At 32.4% G+C, this 17,764-nt stretch overlaps 1 protein-coding gene across 1 annotated transcript in view; it reads left to right on the forward strand.

Moving 5' to 3' along the window:
- Nucleotides 1-1,181: 1,181 nt before the first annotated feature.
- Atg2 (Autophagy-related 2) overlaps nt 1,182-17,764 on the forward strand; it is a 38,668-nt gene continuing 22,085 nt past the window's right edge. The window contains exons 1-16 of the mRNA XM_068762739.1: nt 1,182-1,425; nt 3,111-3,279; nt 4,076-4,216; nt 5,242-5,344; nt 5,467-6,051; nt 6,124-6,272; nt 6,585-6,740; nt 7,933-8,018; nt 8,101-8,282; nt 9,075-9,259; nt 10,263-10,383; nt 11,173-11,334; nt 12,319-12,493; nt 14,470-14,573; nt 16,162-16,364; nt 17,148-17,271. Of these exons, the coding sequence (XP_068618840.1) occupies nt 1,258-1,425; nt 3,111-3,279; nt 4,076-4,216; nt 5,242-5,344; nt 5,467-6,051; nt 6,124-6,272; nt 6,585-6,740; nt 7,933-8,018; nt 8,101-8,282; nt 9,075-9,259; nt 10,263-10,383; nt 11,173-11,334; nt 12,319-12,493; nt 14,470-14,573; nt 16,162-16,364; nt 17,148-17,271 (2,813 nt within the window). The 5' untranslated portion in view covers nt 1,182-1,257. The remainder of the gene's footprint in view (nt 1,426-3,110; nt 3,280-4,075; nt 4,217-5,241; nt 5,345-5,466; nt 6,052-6,123; nt 6,273-6,584; nt 6,741-7,932; nt 8,019-8,100; nt 8,283-9,074; nt 9,260-10,262; nt 10,384-11,172; nt 11,335-12,318; nt 12,494-14,469; nt 14,574-16,161; nt 16,365-17,147; nt 17,272-17,764) is intronic.

Genomic DNA, 17,764 nt, shown 5'->3' on the forward strand with positions numbered 1-17,764 from the left:
TAGTTGGTAAAAATAAGGTCGCTGCAAATTCGCGATGACCTACACCATTTACTGAGTAGGCTTGACAACTTGTATCGTTAATAACAAGTCTTAACTCCACGCGTGATACCAAAATGTTATCTGAAATATAATAATTAAGGTTATTACCCACGAAATCGCAAAAGGAAAATGTACGGCGTAGTACAAAGTAAAGAAAATATAATAATATTTTTAAATTTAGCAATTATGAGTTATAGTCATGTACTTACGCCTTTCACCAATGTAAAAAATATCGAAAACTCTATTCATTCGAACTTGTGGCCATATTTTTCTTTCAGAATACAAAATATTTTCTGCACAAAATTTAGAAAGACATTAATTTATTGAAACAGTGAAAAGTACTTAACTTAAAATTATTATTGATACCTTTACACTCGCCTAAACTCAATAAAAGTTTATAATAAGGAAATCCCACTGCTTCGATAGTTCTTAAAAAAATAAATTCTGCCGAAGTGTTAGTTAAACTTGCAAAAATAATGTAATATAAAATTAATCGATTGAAATACATTATTGATCACATATAACGAGAACAGCGTCTTTATCTATTGACCAAAGAAATACATTCAAGTTTCTTGGCACGACCTATTGTTTCTTTCCTAGGAACTAATAACAGTGTTCAGTGCATACGAAGTAATGAAATCTTCAATATGTATTAATATCAATATAAACAGTATGCTTTTGTTATTTTTTGCCGGTATTTCATGCATGTGAAATAAAAACTATTCTATCTCAGATATTTTTTTTTAATTATGTCATCCTACTCTAATAACATTTCTTAACTAAACTATGCAATAAGTATTAATGTGGTTAGTTAAGTTGTTACTTTTCATTTCAGTGTCCTAATTTTTTTCATTATTGCCAATTAAATGATTATTGACTGTCATTTTCTAATGATACTATGAACATAATAATAAAAATTCGTTAACAGGTTGTAATTAAGATTTTCATTTATAGTTAATTCAAAATAATCGATTAAAATGCCATCTAATATTAATTTATTAATAAGAATGTTTATTTGATTAAGTTGTAGGTAAACGACACGGAATAACAGGATCTTTACATAATCTGCCCTTTAAAATGAGAGATCACTCATTTCCAACAGTAACACGGAACGTTATGTTTATTTACGTGCTTAAGTCAGTCTCACGCAAATCACAATAGTCATTACGCACAAAACTAAAAATTCGTAGTGTAATGATCTGTAAAATAGTTTAAAAAATGTTTTGGTATCTGCCATGGTCTGAGAGCATCAAGAAAAGGGCTTGCAGGTATCTATTACAACGTTATCTTGGGAATTTCCTTGAAGAAAAATTGACTTTAGATCAGCTGAGTGTCGATTTATACAATGGAACTGGAACGGTCTGCGATGTCAGCCTTGACTGCGAGGTAAGATTATTTTTGTTTAAATATATAAATCAGTTATAGTCAGTATACTGTAACTCAGTTATTGCAAATCCTTTTAAAAATGCAGCCAAATTTAAATGCGCAATATATTTCCCTACCACGTGCGTGAACTTGTAGTGTTTAAACAAAGGAAGTTAAAAACTGTTTATTTTTGCTTTGCCTAGTAGTGTTCATTTATATTTATGATGTATTATATGACTCAATAAGTTGTAGAATTCACACAATTTAATATGACAGTGATTGTTTATGGTCTACCTCCACTTTATATTTATTTTTTGGGAAGGAATCGAATTTTTAGCTGTTTCAACATGTTTATAGATTTGTATTCATAAATTGACTGGTATATGTTGCTTTACCCTAACAATTATTCAAGATGAAATCACAGATATTTTTTAAAATTGTTATTTTTTAGATGGTAGAACAATTTTTATTCTACAATCTACCTTAAACTCACGTAAATGTGCTATATATCTATAATTTTATTTTTAATGTGAATCAAAAAAAATTATAGTTTAATTTCCTACTCATGCTTTTGTTTTTTTTTTTTAATATTATTAATTAACAAAATTGGGGCTACTCTAAAATAATCTACATCTTGTATAAGTTTTTGTACTGTATTTATGATTAACAAAATAACTGCACTTTCTTTGTGACTTTCTAATGTGCCTCCTTTAACATCTTTCTTTGCTTCCTACTATTGTTGAATGATCACCTTGTGCTAAACATAGATCTTTCCAGATCCTGCACCCTTCATTTGCTCTCCTGATCTACTTCTTTCCAGGTGTCATTCCGTGGTTTCCGATTCCATGGTTTTCCAGATATTTGGAAGAATGGTTCATTACACCTCTTCATCCCATAAACAACCTTTTTTGCACCTTCAGTAGCTACCTACAGAGTGGTTGAAGTGGACTGACAACTACTTATTTTTATAAAGCATTCTCTTTTACTTTTTTTATTAAAGAAATCTGAAACATAGTCTCCTTCCTTATGTCACTATTAGTCAGTATACTGTACTGACAGTAAGAGACCATCATACAGTTGTTATAGATTGCTATCTTTGAGATATACAACTTTAAAATGCTTTTTCTTTTCATGTTATGTTTTTGGTACATAAATCATAATTATTGGTTTTCCTTTTTTAAATGCTTTAATGTTATTTTAAATATTTATTTATAAAACTGATTTTCATTAATAAGTCTTCTTTATAGAAAGTCAGCCAGTGCCATCATTCATGGATTACACTAATAAATACTGGAGTTGAGAAAACTTGAATATTTTAATTTTCAGTTCTATATATTTTCTGTGTGTATGTAAAATAAGCAGAAATAGATTAGGATATTTGGCTACAACTTATTCCAATATTTGTTTTTATTATTAATATACTCTCATTGACCTCATTTCATTGATGTCATTGTTTGTAGTAATTATTTGGTACTATTTTTTAATATACCTCAATACTACATGTATACATATTTAATTTTAGACAATAAGAACTAACTAAAATATTTAAGTACATGAATTAAAAACCATTGTTTTTTAATATAAGTTCCGCTAATTTATTAATCGGGTTACTATTTAGGCAAACTACAGATATGTGGTTCAAAACAATATTTTTCCCGATCCTAAACTATAAGTGAAACATTAATACAATTTATTTTCCTACAAAGGCACTCAATGAACTTGGCGATTCACAAAATTGGCCATTGCAAATAGTAGATGGACATATGCAAGAGATAACAGTAACAATTCCTTGGTCAACATTATTGAAAGATGATTCCATTGTTGAAGTTAATGGACTATCACTCACAGTACAACCTAAAGTTAGGGTTGAACAAGGTAATGTAATTTTAATTTAATAATTAAAAAAATATAATGTCACAAATTATCAATTTAAAGCTAGTAATTGTTAAAAAAATTATGACAGTTTTTTTTGTAAAATAAAGTATGTTTTAAATTTTTAAAAAATACCTTTTAGTTAAAGTTATATCATTTTAAAGTTTCACGTTTTCATGAATTAACGGTGTTAATGCCGGGAACCGATATCGACACCTGGTACACTGACGATAAGTGCCAGAGCTGATATATCGGCTCCTGCCTCGCAGCGCTTTACTATTCGTATAGCCAAAGAACTCTATAACTAAATTACATATTTCGGAAGAGATAATCTGCCCGACGCACACTATGTACTTTCGAGTAATTTTTTTTGTTGTGTAATATTATTTATCTTGTTACAAAATATATTGGAACTGCAAAGTATATATTTCATAATAATTGGTCCATATGAAATGATGATGAAAAAATTACTTTTTGTATATAAAAAAACGTTTTGTAAGAGGGAACTCTAATTTTATAGTTCTTTAAACCTTTGATATTTATTTAATTTTTAACGAGTAAAGAAAAATTAGTCATAGTTATGTTCTTCATCTATAGTAGTAGCTTTTGAATCATGTAAATATTGTTACTTGTTTGATTTTTATTAGCATTTTCTCAAGGCCTAGTAAAACTGAAATTTGACCGGTTGTTTTCGCGTAGGCACCTCTTTTTCGCACAGCACTGAAAGGGTTAAACTATTACTCCACTATTCAAAATATTGTATTAAATATTTCATCAAATTTTCTATATGAATTTTTAGTATCATCCATGTTGGAGTCCATGTGGTCGTCTATGTCATCATCTATGCAACTCGCGGCGGAATGTCTACGAGAAGAAGCTGGACCACAGGAATCAAATCCAGTGGAGGGAATTGAAATGTTTGCACATGCCATTGATTCCGGTAAGCTTTTTTTATCTCAATTCTTTTTAACAGTACATAGGACAACTAATAAAGATTTGTTTGATGCTGTATATGTTACGTGTGTCTAACTTTTATTTATTTTTATAATATATCTGTTACTTCAATAAATTAAATTATTTGTGTACCAAAAGTTATCACTCTTTTTAATTATTAAAAAAAATTACTTATATAAACATTTTAAAACGCAAAGAAACCATAATGATGTCAAAATAAATATATATCACATCTCGATTAATTCATATCTATTGCATATTTAAATATTTTTGTAGTCTAATATTGTTATAAGTTGAAACTATTACCAGTTGCTTATAAACTCTATGCAATCTAATACGGTATATAACAATGAAAGTTATTTTGTAAATATACATATACATAAAAATGGGTTATTAAAAGTAAAAACATCAAATAGTCTTGGATTAATTCATGCTTGCCTGAGGGGGGAAAAAAAAATTTGCTGATTAGCAAATAAAAGTAGCATCTATGATAGTCCTTTGTAATTTTTAATAAAAAAAATTATCTACTTCTTTTATAACATGAACAATAAAGAGTATTAAATAAAAAAAAATATTTTGAGATTAGACTCTTAAGAAGAAATGACCATTTTCCATTTATAACAGACACTATTATCAAAATGTTTTAAATAATCCAACAGTAGTTAAAGAATACTAGTGTGATACAATTTTTCTAAACTATCTTTATCTTATTGTCTTTGTTCACTTTAGTTATTTAGCCTAATTCATAATTATTATAACATGCATCCTTTAAATTGTTTGTGTTATCCCTAAGTACACTTTTGTATTTTGTGTGAATTCTTATTGATAATAGACTAATTTAGGATGTATTAAATACACTGTTCACCTTTAAGAAAGCGTAGACATAATATTCTTTTAAAATGTTTGAAATGAAAAGTCATCTCGGAGAACTTAATTATAATTCATTATCAGAACATCTATATGATGGGCATTCCTGTACAATTAATTATTTTATCTTTAATATCGTTTCAGTTTTGAGTAGAGTGAAAGTTAAATTTGTTAACACCAAAGTAAGAATTGAACATGTACCCAAAAATGGAGTCAAAGGCATTGCCTTGGAAATTTACATACAAAAGTAAGTATTTGACACATTCAAAAGTTATGAATAAGGTTATTTTATTTTCCTTTATTTGTTTATTTATTGTAAAGTTTTATGTTTAAGAATAATATAATAAAATGGAAAATTACTTTTTACAGCATTGACTACTTTGATGAAGCTGGTTCAGAACCTGTACCAGAATCAACTGATCCTGATAGCTCTAAAACATATATAGTCGCTACTTACACTAACAAAAAAATTCAATTTAGTGGAGTATCATTATACATAGATGAGTTCCCATCAAAAATGCGGACCATGGCAAGAAGCCTCACAATGGAAAAATCTGTTTCATCTCAAGCTGATAAATCTGACACGCCTGCTGAGACGCCAGATGCAAACTATCAGAGCACTCTATCAGATGTGTTTTATGAAACAAGAAGTGTCATCTCAACAATTGAATCTGACCCTATTAAAGAAATTATTGGAGAAGACACAAGTCAAAGTGAAATAAGAGAACCTACACCTGAAGAAAAAATCAATCACCCAGAGCCTATTCTATTTGCCAAGCTAACTGGCCAACAGGAGTTGACACTTAAACTGAAATATTCTGAAGAAGTTGAGGGTCCCAAAGTTGAAGTCAAAATGTTATTGGGATCCCTGATTGTATTTTTGACACCTAGACAGTTGCATACCCTATTTGAACTTGTTGATGCTCTGAATCAACCTGATTTAGAAGATACAAGGTACCAACATAAGAAAACTGTAATAATTTATGACAAATTTAAATATATTTAAAATAAAATTTTAATTTGCAGCAATTTGCCACTTCGTTCGACCGGTGGGACTATGCAATGTAAGCCTATGAAGTTGGCTGATTATCAGTTGATAGAGGCCCAGTTACAGGGTAACATGGAAAGGCAAGGAAAACCAATGCACATGTATGGCTGGTCTGGACCAAGCTTTGGTAAGTTCATGAAATTTAATTTCTACAGAATAATTTTTTTTACCTTTTTTAAGTAAAACAGCCATTGCAAAGGCCTTCCCCTAGTAACGACACGATGACCGATCTTACGCTGCCCGCTTTCACTAACTTCCCGCGATCTCTACTATTTCGACGGTCCACCTAGCGGGCATACTCACCCCACGCTTACTGCTCGTGGTCACCATTTAAAAACCTTTGGGCTTAAATGACCATTGGTTGCAAGACCGCTGTGCCCCGCTCACTGCCTCTTTCCAACTGTATAATATTTCTTACTTTTTATATAACATTTTATAGACGACAGTGATGCAGAAAATGAGAAATTTCACCCGATGACGTCACATAATCAGATGACCGAGAGCTTCACATCCTCTGTCAGTTCTATGAGCACAAGTATGACTTCCAGTGTCAACATTCCATCTGCGCAACCAAGGATTAAGAGGAACAGGAAAGGTAATGTTATTAAAATTGTTTTTATTTTTTTATATTCACACCCAATATGTTTAAAGACATTTTAAAGTTTTGAGGAAAATTCAATGATACGTTTATATTAAGGTACTTTTTTTAAAAAGATGTAAAAACAATTACGTAATTTTTTTTCTATCATCTTTTCTGATCTGATTGTTGTTAAACTTTATGGACTCGCCATTGTTGTCACGAAGTCATAGATTAACGTAGAATAAAGATATAAAACCACAAATATCTATGCTCCTAATATGCTCTATAAATATGCCACGAAAACAGAAACCGCGAATACCGAATGGTAGTGTATATGGGATTATAGGGAATGCGTACCTAGGTGACAAAATAAAAAACGAATATATAAAAAATAATTTAATTCAAGTTTTTGAACATTTTGATTAATTATCTTAAGACTTGTATGTATATTGGGTTGAAGAATTTTGTAGTTTTGTAGTTTTTTAAAGGTCCTTCAATCCAGACTGATATGCAGCAGTCGCAAACAGTTTTTCTTCTTAAAAATAAGACTTCGTTAAATAGACGGATCCATGTTCATAAATAAATCGCAAAGCTCATTTGCCATTCTTAAAATTTCACTATGACTTTTCAAATTAAATGACACGTTTCCTGTGCGTGTTGAAACCTTTTTACCATTGAACGAAATAACAACATTTAAAAATATACTTTATTGATTCATGAATAAGGTTGATTTCGTTTGTTTACATTTCCAAAAAAAACCGATAGCGGCGAAGGCGGCTTATATCAAAGTCCTCGGCGATATCATACATTATAAACATACATACAGCAACATACTTTAAGCATACTTGTAATAAGATCTATTTCACTTTTTTTATTGTGCCATTTGACTGCTTTTACAAAGGATATTGGGTTTAGATGCCCATTGGAATCCTTTTATTATGTATGTATGTATGGACTTATTAGATCTGCAAGCAAAGATATTTTTAGCTGCAAATATAGGAACTAAACTGTATTTTTTTAATCCGTAATAATGAAAACGCGAATAAGCTTTCACTATATAATTGTAAATGTAGCCTAAGCTTATAATTACTAAATAATGAGATAAGTTATGTATTGTACATTGTAATAACTCGTATGATGAAAATAGAATAAATATTTTAATTTATCGCTTTATTAGTCTGCAGATTAATTGATTTTTTACTTTCAGTTCCACATATAGACGGAGATCCAACAGCTGAGGTGTCTCACATTAGTCTGAGAATGTCTTCTTTATCCTGTGTTCTCTTACATAAGGTATAATAAATTCATGAAAATTTCACACAGTTATACTCAGCCAATATACTTTACAATCATGTATTATAAATCAATTTTACAGGATATTCTGGCACCCACACCAATGGGCACGGAGTATATCTCGTCTGCATCAATGCTTAAAATGCAACAAGCATCTAGAGACTTCTTTGACAGTGTAGAGACGTTCTGCAGGAACGATGATCGAAGAGACGGTCACAGAATGAATGATGCATTAGATAAAGCTACCAAAAGAAACCATATAAGGTAGGTTAATCTTTTTTATTTTATTAGTGGCAACATTCATTACAGTATATAAATATAAGTAATTTCAACATATTATAGATACAAATATTTTCGATAGCACAGGACACCGCGTTCTACACAATTGGACAAGACGCTACACACCACACCTCATGATCTGTTTTAGGAGGATGGCTTTTGCCTCCTGGCCCTGAACACAGTAGACGAACCAAGGGAGGATCCGGATCACTCTAATTATCTTGTATCATATTTGGCTGATAAGAAGTCCAGTATTGAACGTAATCCCAGAGATTTCCAATAGGAATTAATAAAATCAATGATCATCGTCATATCAGCCGATAGACGTTCACTGCAAGCCATAAAATAACCGTCCGGATTCTTCCTTGGATCTCTGAGTGGCCTACGCTGCCGTTTCACGCCACAAACACTATAACAACACTACTCACTGTTTGCTACGTGAATAGAAAAAAATAATAATATAGAAAATAAATGAACTCAAATTGAGGTTGTAGCAATACAAATTCGAAGTAGAAGTGTGTTTATTATTCGAACTCTGCTCGTATTTATATCGACGTAAATGAACAATTTTATTTCTGTGCACTTCCCCTTTTCGACGGGCCGCTGACTAAGACGTAATGTTGCTGCCATAATACCGATGTAAATAAAGAGTTATATTTATGTGGAATTCCCTTTTTCGATGCGCCGCTGACGACGACGAAATGTTGCCCCTAAAATTCAATTATAAAAATAGCCATCGACGAATCTTTGTCTAAAAAATAAGATAATTATTTCCAGATTACTTACAACTGAGATGAGTCTAGATGGAAGTGAGAAGGTGACGTCACATGGAAGTCAATTAATGTGTGAAGCGGCTATTCGAAATGCACTTGTCCGTGAATGTCTCTATTCATCTACCTATCAACCAGAACCTCAGGATGGAACACCTCAAAGTTTCGATTTGATACGATTTGAAACCAAAGGTATTGTTTTTTTTTTTATAATATCTCAAATAATTATATTTTTGACCCGAAGTAATTCAATATTTACATTACATTCATTCATAAATTTATAGCTGTACCGAAAGGCTTCATACTGTCCAAAGTAATTGACTTACTTATTAGTTATTTTCGGTTGAAGTTGATGCTGCAAGCCTGATGGCTTTTACAGCTTCATCGGAGATGAGTTCACGGAGCGGAAGGGTCCATGAAATTAAAACATTATTGGCGTATCATCGCAGTCCAACAGATAAAATAAATTAATAAGACGTAATTCAAACTGACCACCTTGATTATTAAACTAATTTTTCTAATAAAACGACGATTACTTCCGAAAAAAAATGTTTTTTGTACACTAGAAAGTTTTAAGGTGTACTATATTTTTGGTTTGATTACATGCGATCGTATGTCGCGGGCTCTATTCTCAAAATACAATGTCTTATAATTCACGCTTTGTGCATTTGTGTATAGGATTGCCACTGCTCACAAACAAGTTTCCAGAGAACAAGCAACAGCGTCTACTGTGTACCATAATACACAAATTTGTATATTGAATATTATAATTTACTTTATGGTTTATTTGCGAAAGGTGTTGTTTCATTTTAACCTTTTTTTACCTTAACGAAATTATGAAAAAAAATAGAATTTATTGGTGCCGTTCCCGACTTTTGCGACTTTCAACATGTTCAATGATTATTTTTTATTTGGATAAATACTTCGTAAATAAGTTAAGCTAGTGTGGTATTGCATTGGCTACTATATTATATTAGTTTTAAATACTTACAACTTTTTTTTATCTTATATTAATGTTTAGATATTTTAAGATGTCTAATTTAAACACTTTTGACACTTTTTGAACTAATTCTAATTCAAAAAATCTTTACTCAAATAGGCATTTACATTAATAAACATCGATTATTTTTAAGTACATTATAAGTAGTATGCTACCACCAGCTCGGAATTTTATATAAAGTTGATATCTTTTCAGAAGATGCAGAGGGAGGTACTTCAGTGCTAGCGCCTAACATAAAAATCAACTTTAAACAAACATCCAAATATATGAGAGTGTCGGGCGAAAAGAAATCGGCATCACCGACAACAGACATAGTGTAAGTAATTAAATACTTTTTTTTTTAACCAGTACAAAATTGTTATGTACGATTTACTAATATATGTTCGTTATTAAAATAGCATATATAGTTATTTCAAAATGTTCAGATAGCTTTTGTTGCTAGATTTCAAAAAATTGTCAAAAATATTCATGTGCATGGATTACATTGTTAATGACTCAGTAGATAGCACACCTTGGCAATGATACGTTCGATTCCAGGCTATTTCAATAAACTTATTTAATACATAATTTTATATTCTTTATAACGGTAGTTCAGCATTAGAGGACTGTGACTTGCGATTATGGTTCACGAATATTATTAATAATTCATATTTTGTGCATTAATTGTATAGGATTACCAATGCTCACAAACAAGTTTCCAGAGGCGCAGAACTGCAGCCTCTGCATACCATAATACCACACTGCGATCGCCAAACAGTCTTCCAAGCGTACTAATTATTGTATATCTCCCCATAGATATCTTCGGGGAGGCCTATACCTTGCAGTGGGCGTCTATGGACTGAAACGACGATATTCTTTTAATATAATACAGTACCGCTGAGTTTTTTACTCCTATTCTTCTCTGATCTTAGGCATTTATCATAGGACAGTTGATAACCTCTTATTGATTCTAGTAAGAGATGTAATTCATCTTATGTTGAACTTTTAAATTTAAGTTCTTAAGTGGCGACCATAAGCTGGAAAACACGTCGTAAGGGGAGCCTATCTCTTCAGTGGGCCTTATCGGTTGACATGACCTGATGATGATATACGTTTTATGTTTTAGATTGAAATGCACCCCATTCTACATCGATGTAGAGTTGACATTAATGGAGAGGATGTCGGCGACTTTCTTCCCCACAAAACCTGCCACTACCGCTCCAGCGAGCGCACCGCAGACACATATCAACTTTGCTTTGAATTGTCCACAGCTCAATGTGATTTTAAGGTAATTTTTAAACTTAAAATATTTTAAACTAATATTTATAACATATCTTTCACAGTAATCGATCATATCGGCTTTATTCGTAGTAAAGTTAGGTTTATATATAAAACCGAAACAATGTTTTGCAGAGATAATGACTTCTATATGTGTTTTCATGTTCGAGCAGCGAAAATATTTCGTAACAACTGTTACTCATAGTTATACCGAGTTATCAAATTTAATGACAGTCTGTCTGCGCGAAAGTTACGTTTTATAGTGACCCACTGTACAGTTAATGTTCCTTGCGAAGACATAGCCAAAGTCACGGTGAGTCGCTGGATGAAGGCAGCGAAAGACTAGTAATTGTGACAATATTTGACGGAGTTCTGAGCCTTAAGGTGGGTGTCTCAGGCTAAATCACCATGTGGTGATTTTAATAAACATATATATATATCGTTACCAAAAAGAAATTCAGTGAACATTTGGGTTTTTGCCACATCCTCTCGTTCTATGACGCTGATTAGAAAATAAATATAAATTGCACCATCGACGGTCGAGTGCCGTCTAATATATCATCACACTTTTTAGAATAAAAGTATGATACCGATAAACTCTTGAGGCTGAGTTTTAGAAAAAGATGCGTCGAGAACGCAGATGTTGAAGAGATGCTGCGACTCTTCGTCGTTCAGTTAAATCGAATTCGGAGACAGCAACAGCACTGTAGTCTCGTATTGTAACTCAGCAAGGGTACGGTGATAAGTTAATTTTTCACGGGACGTGCTTTTGTATAGAACTGATACTAGGTAAAGAAAGATTCCGTAGCAAATTCTAGTGCTCCTTTCACCAATATCGTCGCATAGATTAATAAATATATACATAAAATAGTATTTAATTAATCAATTCGGTTTTACGTAACGAACTTGATACTTATGCTTTATTTGACGAAATAATCAAATCTTACATATAATTTGCATAATCAAGATTTTAATTCTAATTACAATATAACAGGTTCCCAATCGCCGATTTGCGAACGGGCGTAAACTACGAGATGCGACGCGCTCGTCCGGACTATCTACTTTTCCGTCTAAACACAGCCACAGCGGGCTGGCAGCAGGTCGCTAGCGTGCGAGCCCTTCCTACCACGCTTACCCTCAAGGCTACCACCCTACAACTCTATTACTGCGTGAGTAAAACACACTTCCACACACCCCACATCTTGTTACCGGCGTCCCACGTTATATGGTATTCTTATATCGACTTATATCGAGATGGCAGTATCATATTGCTGTCTTTTGTCACGTCATATATAAAGTCGTAAATCTATATGAAAAGACATTCGTTCCTTAACAGTAGACAACACTTACACAATGACGATTCTCGCTCGTCGAGCGTTGCCTTCTACGAACCACGGGCGGTATATTATTGGATTATTTCTGTTTCGATCGTGCATCGATGGTATTTTATACAGATTCTTACTTATGTAATTCGCATTTATGTAGCACTCTTTTCACGTAAATAAATATGAAAATACATATAATATGTATTTTCATATGAAAATATGAAAATACATATAATATGTATTTTCATATTTATTTAATGTATTTTCATATTTAATGTATTTTTATATTTATTTAATGTATTTTCATATTTAAGTATGTTTGTATATATGTATGTGTGTACAGTAATGACATGAATGATAAAAACCCTAAACTGCCTTCTCCTTCATGTCTCTCATCTCCATCCAAAGGTCTGGTACAGATTACCTGGGGCGATAAGACCGCCCCTTGTATCATTATTAATGCTTTATCTTAAACCTCTTTGCAAAAACTAAACAAGATGCCACACACTCGTGGCGTATAGAACATGCAATGATCTTTAAAATTGACCATAAATAACGATTGGGAGTAGGTGACGGTCAGTCTTTAGCTTGACGAAGTCTGTATCAACCATTTCATTGTACGCCTTAATAATCTGTTTTATAAACATTCTTCATTAATGGTCCAATCTTTTACCTCACAGGCCGTTCGATTCCAGAATGACTTACCGCTGAATATAAGACGTGCTAAGTCACTACCTATTTTTATGAAAATGGTTAAGAACTACTTACTAGACCCATGATTGTTTATCTGTTAATATTTTTCTTACTCCGTTTCTTTATTCTTTCTGAAGTAAGTGCGATCCAAATCAGTTTGATGTTTTTTTTTTATTATCGTATTATATTTATAATATGTATTACAACATGCATATGTATGCTTAGAGTATGTTTTGTACATATTATCTACCCATTATTTATACTTCTACCTTTTCTGTACTATGGTTGTCTGTAAGAGATTGCCTTATGTGATAAGACCAATATACTCTTTTGTTTATTGTTTTTAATCTATTTAAATGTATCCTAGCATGTACAATAAAGAGTCTTCTTCTTCTTCTTCTTTCCCTTTTCCCTTTATTTGGGGTCGGGTCTCGTTATCAATTTGCGCCAGGCCACTCTATCCTGGGTTGTCCCTGCATCAAGTTGAAGGGTTTCCAGTTCCTTTCTGATATTAGACCACCACGTAGCTTTTGGACGCCCTCTCCCTCTTGGGAATTCTGGGAGGCTTAAGGCAGTTTTTACTACGTGGTTATCTGGTTTCCGTTGAATGTGGCCATACCATCGTAATCTTTTTTCCTGTAATTTGCTGGGGATCGGAGCTACCTTAAACGAACCTCTCATATATTCGTTCCGTATTTTGTCCATTCTAGTGACGCCACCCGACCATCTAAGCATCTTCATCTCATTGACATGAAGTGTTTGCTCGTGTCTCTGACTTACAGTCCAGCATTCCGAGCCGTAGAGCATAGCTGGTCTGACAACTGCTTTGTAGACTTTACCCTTGGTCTTAATGGGCATACGGTTATCACATAGAACGCCTGTACAATAAAGAGTATTAAATAAAAAAAAAACATTCCACTAACCACTATATCAAGTCCGTTTAATTCCGTATCTACTTTTTGTAATACTATTAAAACAATTCGGTTCTCTTTATAACCGCACTTCATTTTAATATCACAATAATATTTCACACATATTCACTCGAAAACGAAAAACAAAATAAATGATTTTTTATTGTAACAGCAACTATGTCCTGACTTAATATATAAACCTAAATATTGTTATAGGAAAATGAGCATCTGCCACCAACCCACGTCGCTCAATCAACAATGGACGCCGCCTCATTTGAAGGAAATATTTTGAAGGGAAATATCACGTCACCGGTACCTATGTAAGTTTTTATTCTTCTTTTCAGCCTATAGACGCTCACTGCAAGACATAGGTATCAGAACGTTGCTTGTCGGTCACAAAATCATACACATAGTCGAGCGTCGGCTTTAGTTGACAGCAGTAATATAAACGTGCACGGCCGAGCGTCGGCTTTAGCTGACAGCAGTAATATAAACGTGCACGGCCGAGCGTCGGCTTTAGTTGACAGCAGTAATATAAACGCCCACGGCCGTGCGTCGAATTTAGTCGTCAACCAAGAAATTTTAACCTATCTCTACAATTACATTTTATTATGATAACATTAGGTGAAAGTAATGTGTATCTGTATCAACTTGTTATGTAAAACCGGCTGTACTCATTCACCTGTGGCCGTCGACTATAGTCGATGCTCGTACCATAATGGTTAACTATGTCTGTCGATCTATCTAGTATTATATACTATTAAAATAACCAGCGTACTTCCTCCCACACGTCCCCTCGACCGCCAAGTTAATCTTCCTTCGCAAATTACATTACACTCACACATTCACTTCACTATACACTTCACAAGTAGTCTTCGGTGAGCCTGTGCAACGAACTGTTTTCTAATTTTTAGTTTCATCATTCAGTTTCCGCAACCACATTTTTGGTGAAACTGCACAAAGGGAAATTGCTAGCAGTGTTAACAGGTCAAATACAATAATATTTTCTACCCCTACAATGCGTTTTTATCTAGGCTTTTGGCACAAGATGAGTTCAGGGAGCATATAAAAGCCAAATACTACCGAATATGAATTAATAACCTAATACATATTTTTTTTTCTCAGTTCAATATTTCTTTTGTAACGTTATAGATACCTTTTAAATGCAATATAATAATATAATAACTACCGCTAAGGTGGTATATTTTTTTAATATCTAGGAAATCATCATCATTTCAGTGATAGAACGTCCACTGCTGAACATGAGCTTACAGCGTCTTCAAACCACCTGCAAGTTCTACGAAGTCGTCTGTCCACCGTGGGTGAACATCATGGTCTCTTCTCCAGAATCTTAAGGACTCAGCGTCCACCTGCTCTTCGGCCTATCTGGCCTACTCAAGCCCACTTCAAATTGACAATCTGCTGAGATATGTCGTTAAGTTTCGTTCATTTATCCAGGAAATAATATTTATGTTGTATATGAATACACACACAAATAATAATACATAAATATATATATTATATCCAGAGAACGCAAACTAGTGGGCGAACGATAATCGTACTAAATGTTATTGTAAAAAAAATTAAATACATAACAGATAGTTTATATTATAGAAAGAAAGAAAAATATTTTTGTTCTTGATTTAGCTTAGGCTTGGCAGGATATACAAGATTACAGGCTATTACATTATCATATCATCTCTAATATCTTAACTAGACGTAACCTTTTTGAAATATGTTATGTTTAATTTAATTTTAAAACCTTGCGAATATGATTATTCTTAAAGACATACTGCACAGCCTGAATGGTAATCCGTTTACTGAGTATTTAGTTACATTAGCTGTGCCACATTTAATTTGTTTTATTATTAATGAATGCTTTCAAAACCTAATATTTATTTTCTTCAGGATATCCCTAACGTTCCAACCACGAGAATCGGCGAGGGGACCCTTCGATTCACTACACGATGAAATTTATTTCGACCCGAAATCGTCCAATCCTATGACGACTTCAATGTATATAATGAGTAACTTGAAAAGCACACTGCCCAGTCCATTCAGCGGGAAAAAGGTGGCTCACCAAGGAATAACAAAAGACGACAATCGGCAAGGTTTGAAACGCAATTATCACCTTTTTTATCTTTTAAATGATGTTAAGCGTTAAGATCTACGATAGTATACTTGCCATATACTTGCTATATACTTGCCTAGAAAAAACTTATTCACTCTTGTCTTGAAGGCTGGAAACAATGAGGCCTGTAGGATGCTCTCAAATGCTGCTGAAACGCTTAGAAAGAGTAGAAATAAATATAAATAGTAGATTTATATAACATAATATATAAAGAAATAACATTAAATTGTACCATAGAAACAATTAGGTGACTACATCAATTCAAGGAATAATTGTATAATACCTAGGTGTAACAATTTAATATTTCATCATATGTGAATATTCAATTTATTGTGATGTAAATTTAAAACTTAATAAAAAAGATCTTTGCCACTTCGATAGAGGTTTGAAAGGGTTTAACTAACATTATAGAAGTATAAAGCTAATAATTGAATTCTAAATAGTGGGTAGTTTATATTCCATAGGTGTTTACAATTATATAATAATAATATGTATATCTAACTCATAAAAAATCTTATTACAAGTAAGTTTTTGGTATAAGTTTCTCTAACTGTTGTATTAAAGGTGTTTTTGTGGGCTCCTGAATCCATGTAGCTGTATCCATGTAGCTGGGGCATGATAAAGGATTTTATCGATTGTTATTTTCTAGATTCATTCTCTTGACAATATACAAGTGAGCGCTGTTATTGTTTCCAAGTGTGAAAAACGTTAATGATTTTTTTTTATATTTAGTTTATAACATTTTCTTTTATAACTCTTCTAGTTCACGAGGAAGACCTGGTCGTACCCGGCAGCGAAGAAGAAATGACGGAATTTACAAACAGTTCCGTAGAAAAGGCCGCAATACATCTTGATTTTAATCTTCCCATACTCAGCTTACAACTAGAGTATGTATTTTCAATTATTATTTATTTCTTGTTGCTATATGTGTATTTAAAAAAAAATTGATTTCTTAAAAAAGAATATTTTTATATATTAATCATGGACAAAATGATGAATTCTTTCATTCTTAGTTCAGTAACTGGATTGTTTTCATTGTATTGAATATTTTATCAATATACAGGATGATTGGTTATTAATGTAAAAACTTTAGTATGGCTAGCTTATTTGCTGTCGATTAATGTACGGTACACCCTATTTAAAACTAATGGTTTTAGTTTTAGTAAGAGAAAGCATTTTCAAAATTCAAATTAAAACATTAAAATTAATTATTATTAATATATATGTCTGCAAAACTTTGTACTGCTAAATAGAAGCCACTGGCTTATCGTATTTCAATAGAAACAAATAATTAGTGTAACATATTTCAGAATAACTAAATAAAGGATCAGTGAAATATATTTCAAAGTATTTTGCGGGTAAATGAGCCATACATTCCCC

The sequence above is a fragment of the Battus philenor genome, unplaced genomic scaffold (assembly GCF_028537555.1).
Source record: "Battus philenor isolate CCGP_79_NKW_IND1 unplaced genomic scaffold, ilBatPhil1.0.hap1 SCAF_17, whole genome shotgun sequence".
Taxonomy (NCBI): domain Eukaryota; kingdom Metazoa; phylum Arthropoda; class Insecta; order Lepidoptera; family Papilionidae; genus Battus; species Battus philenor.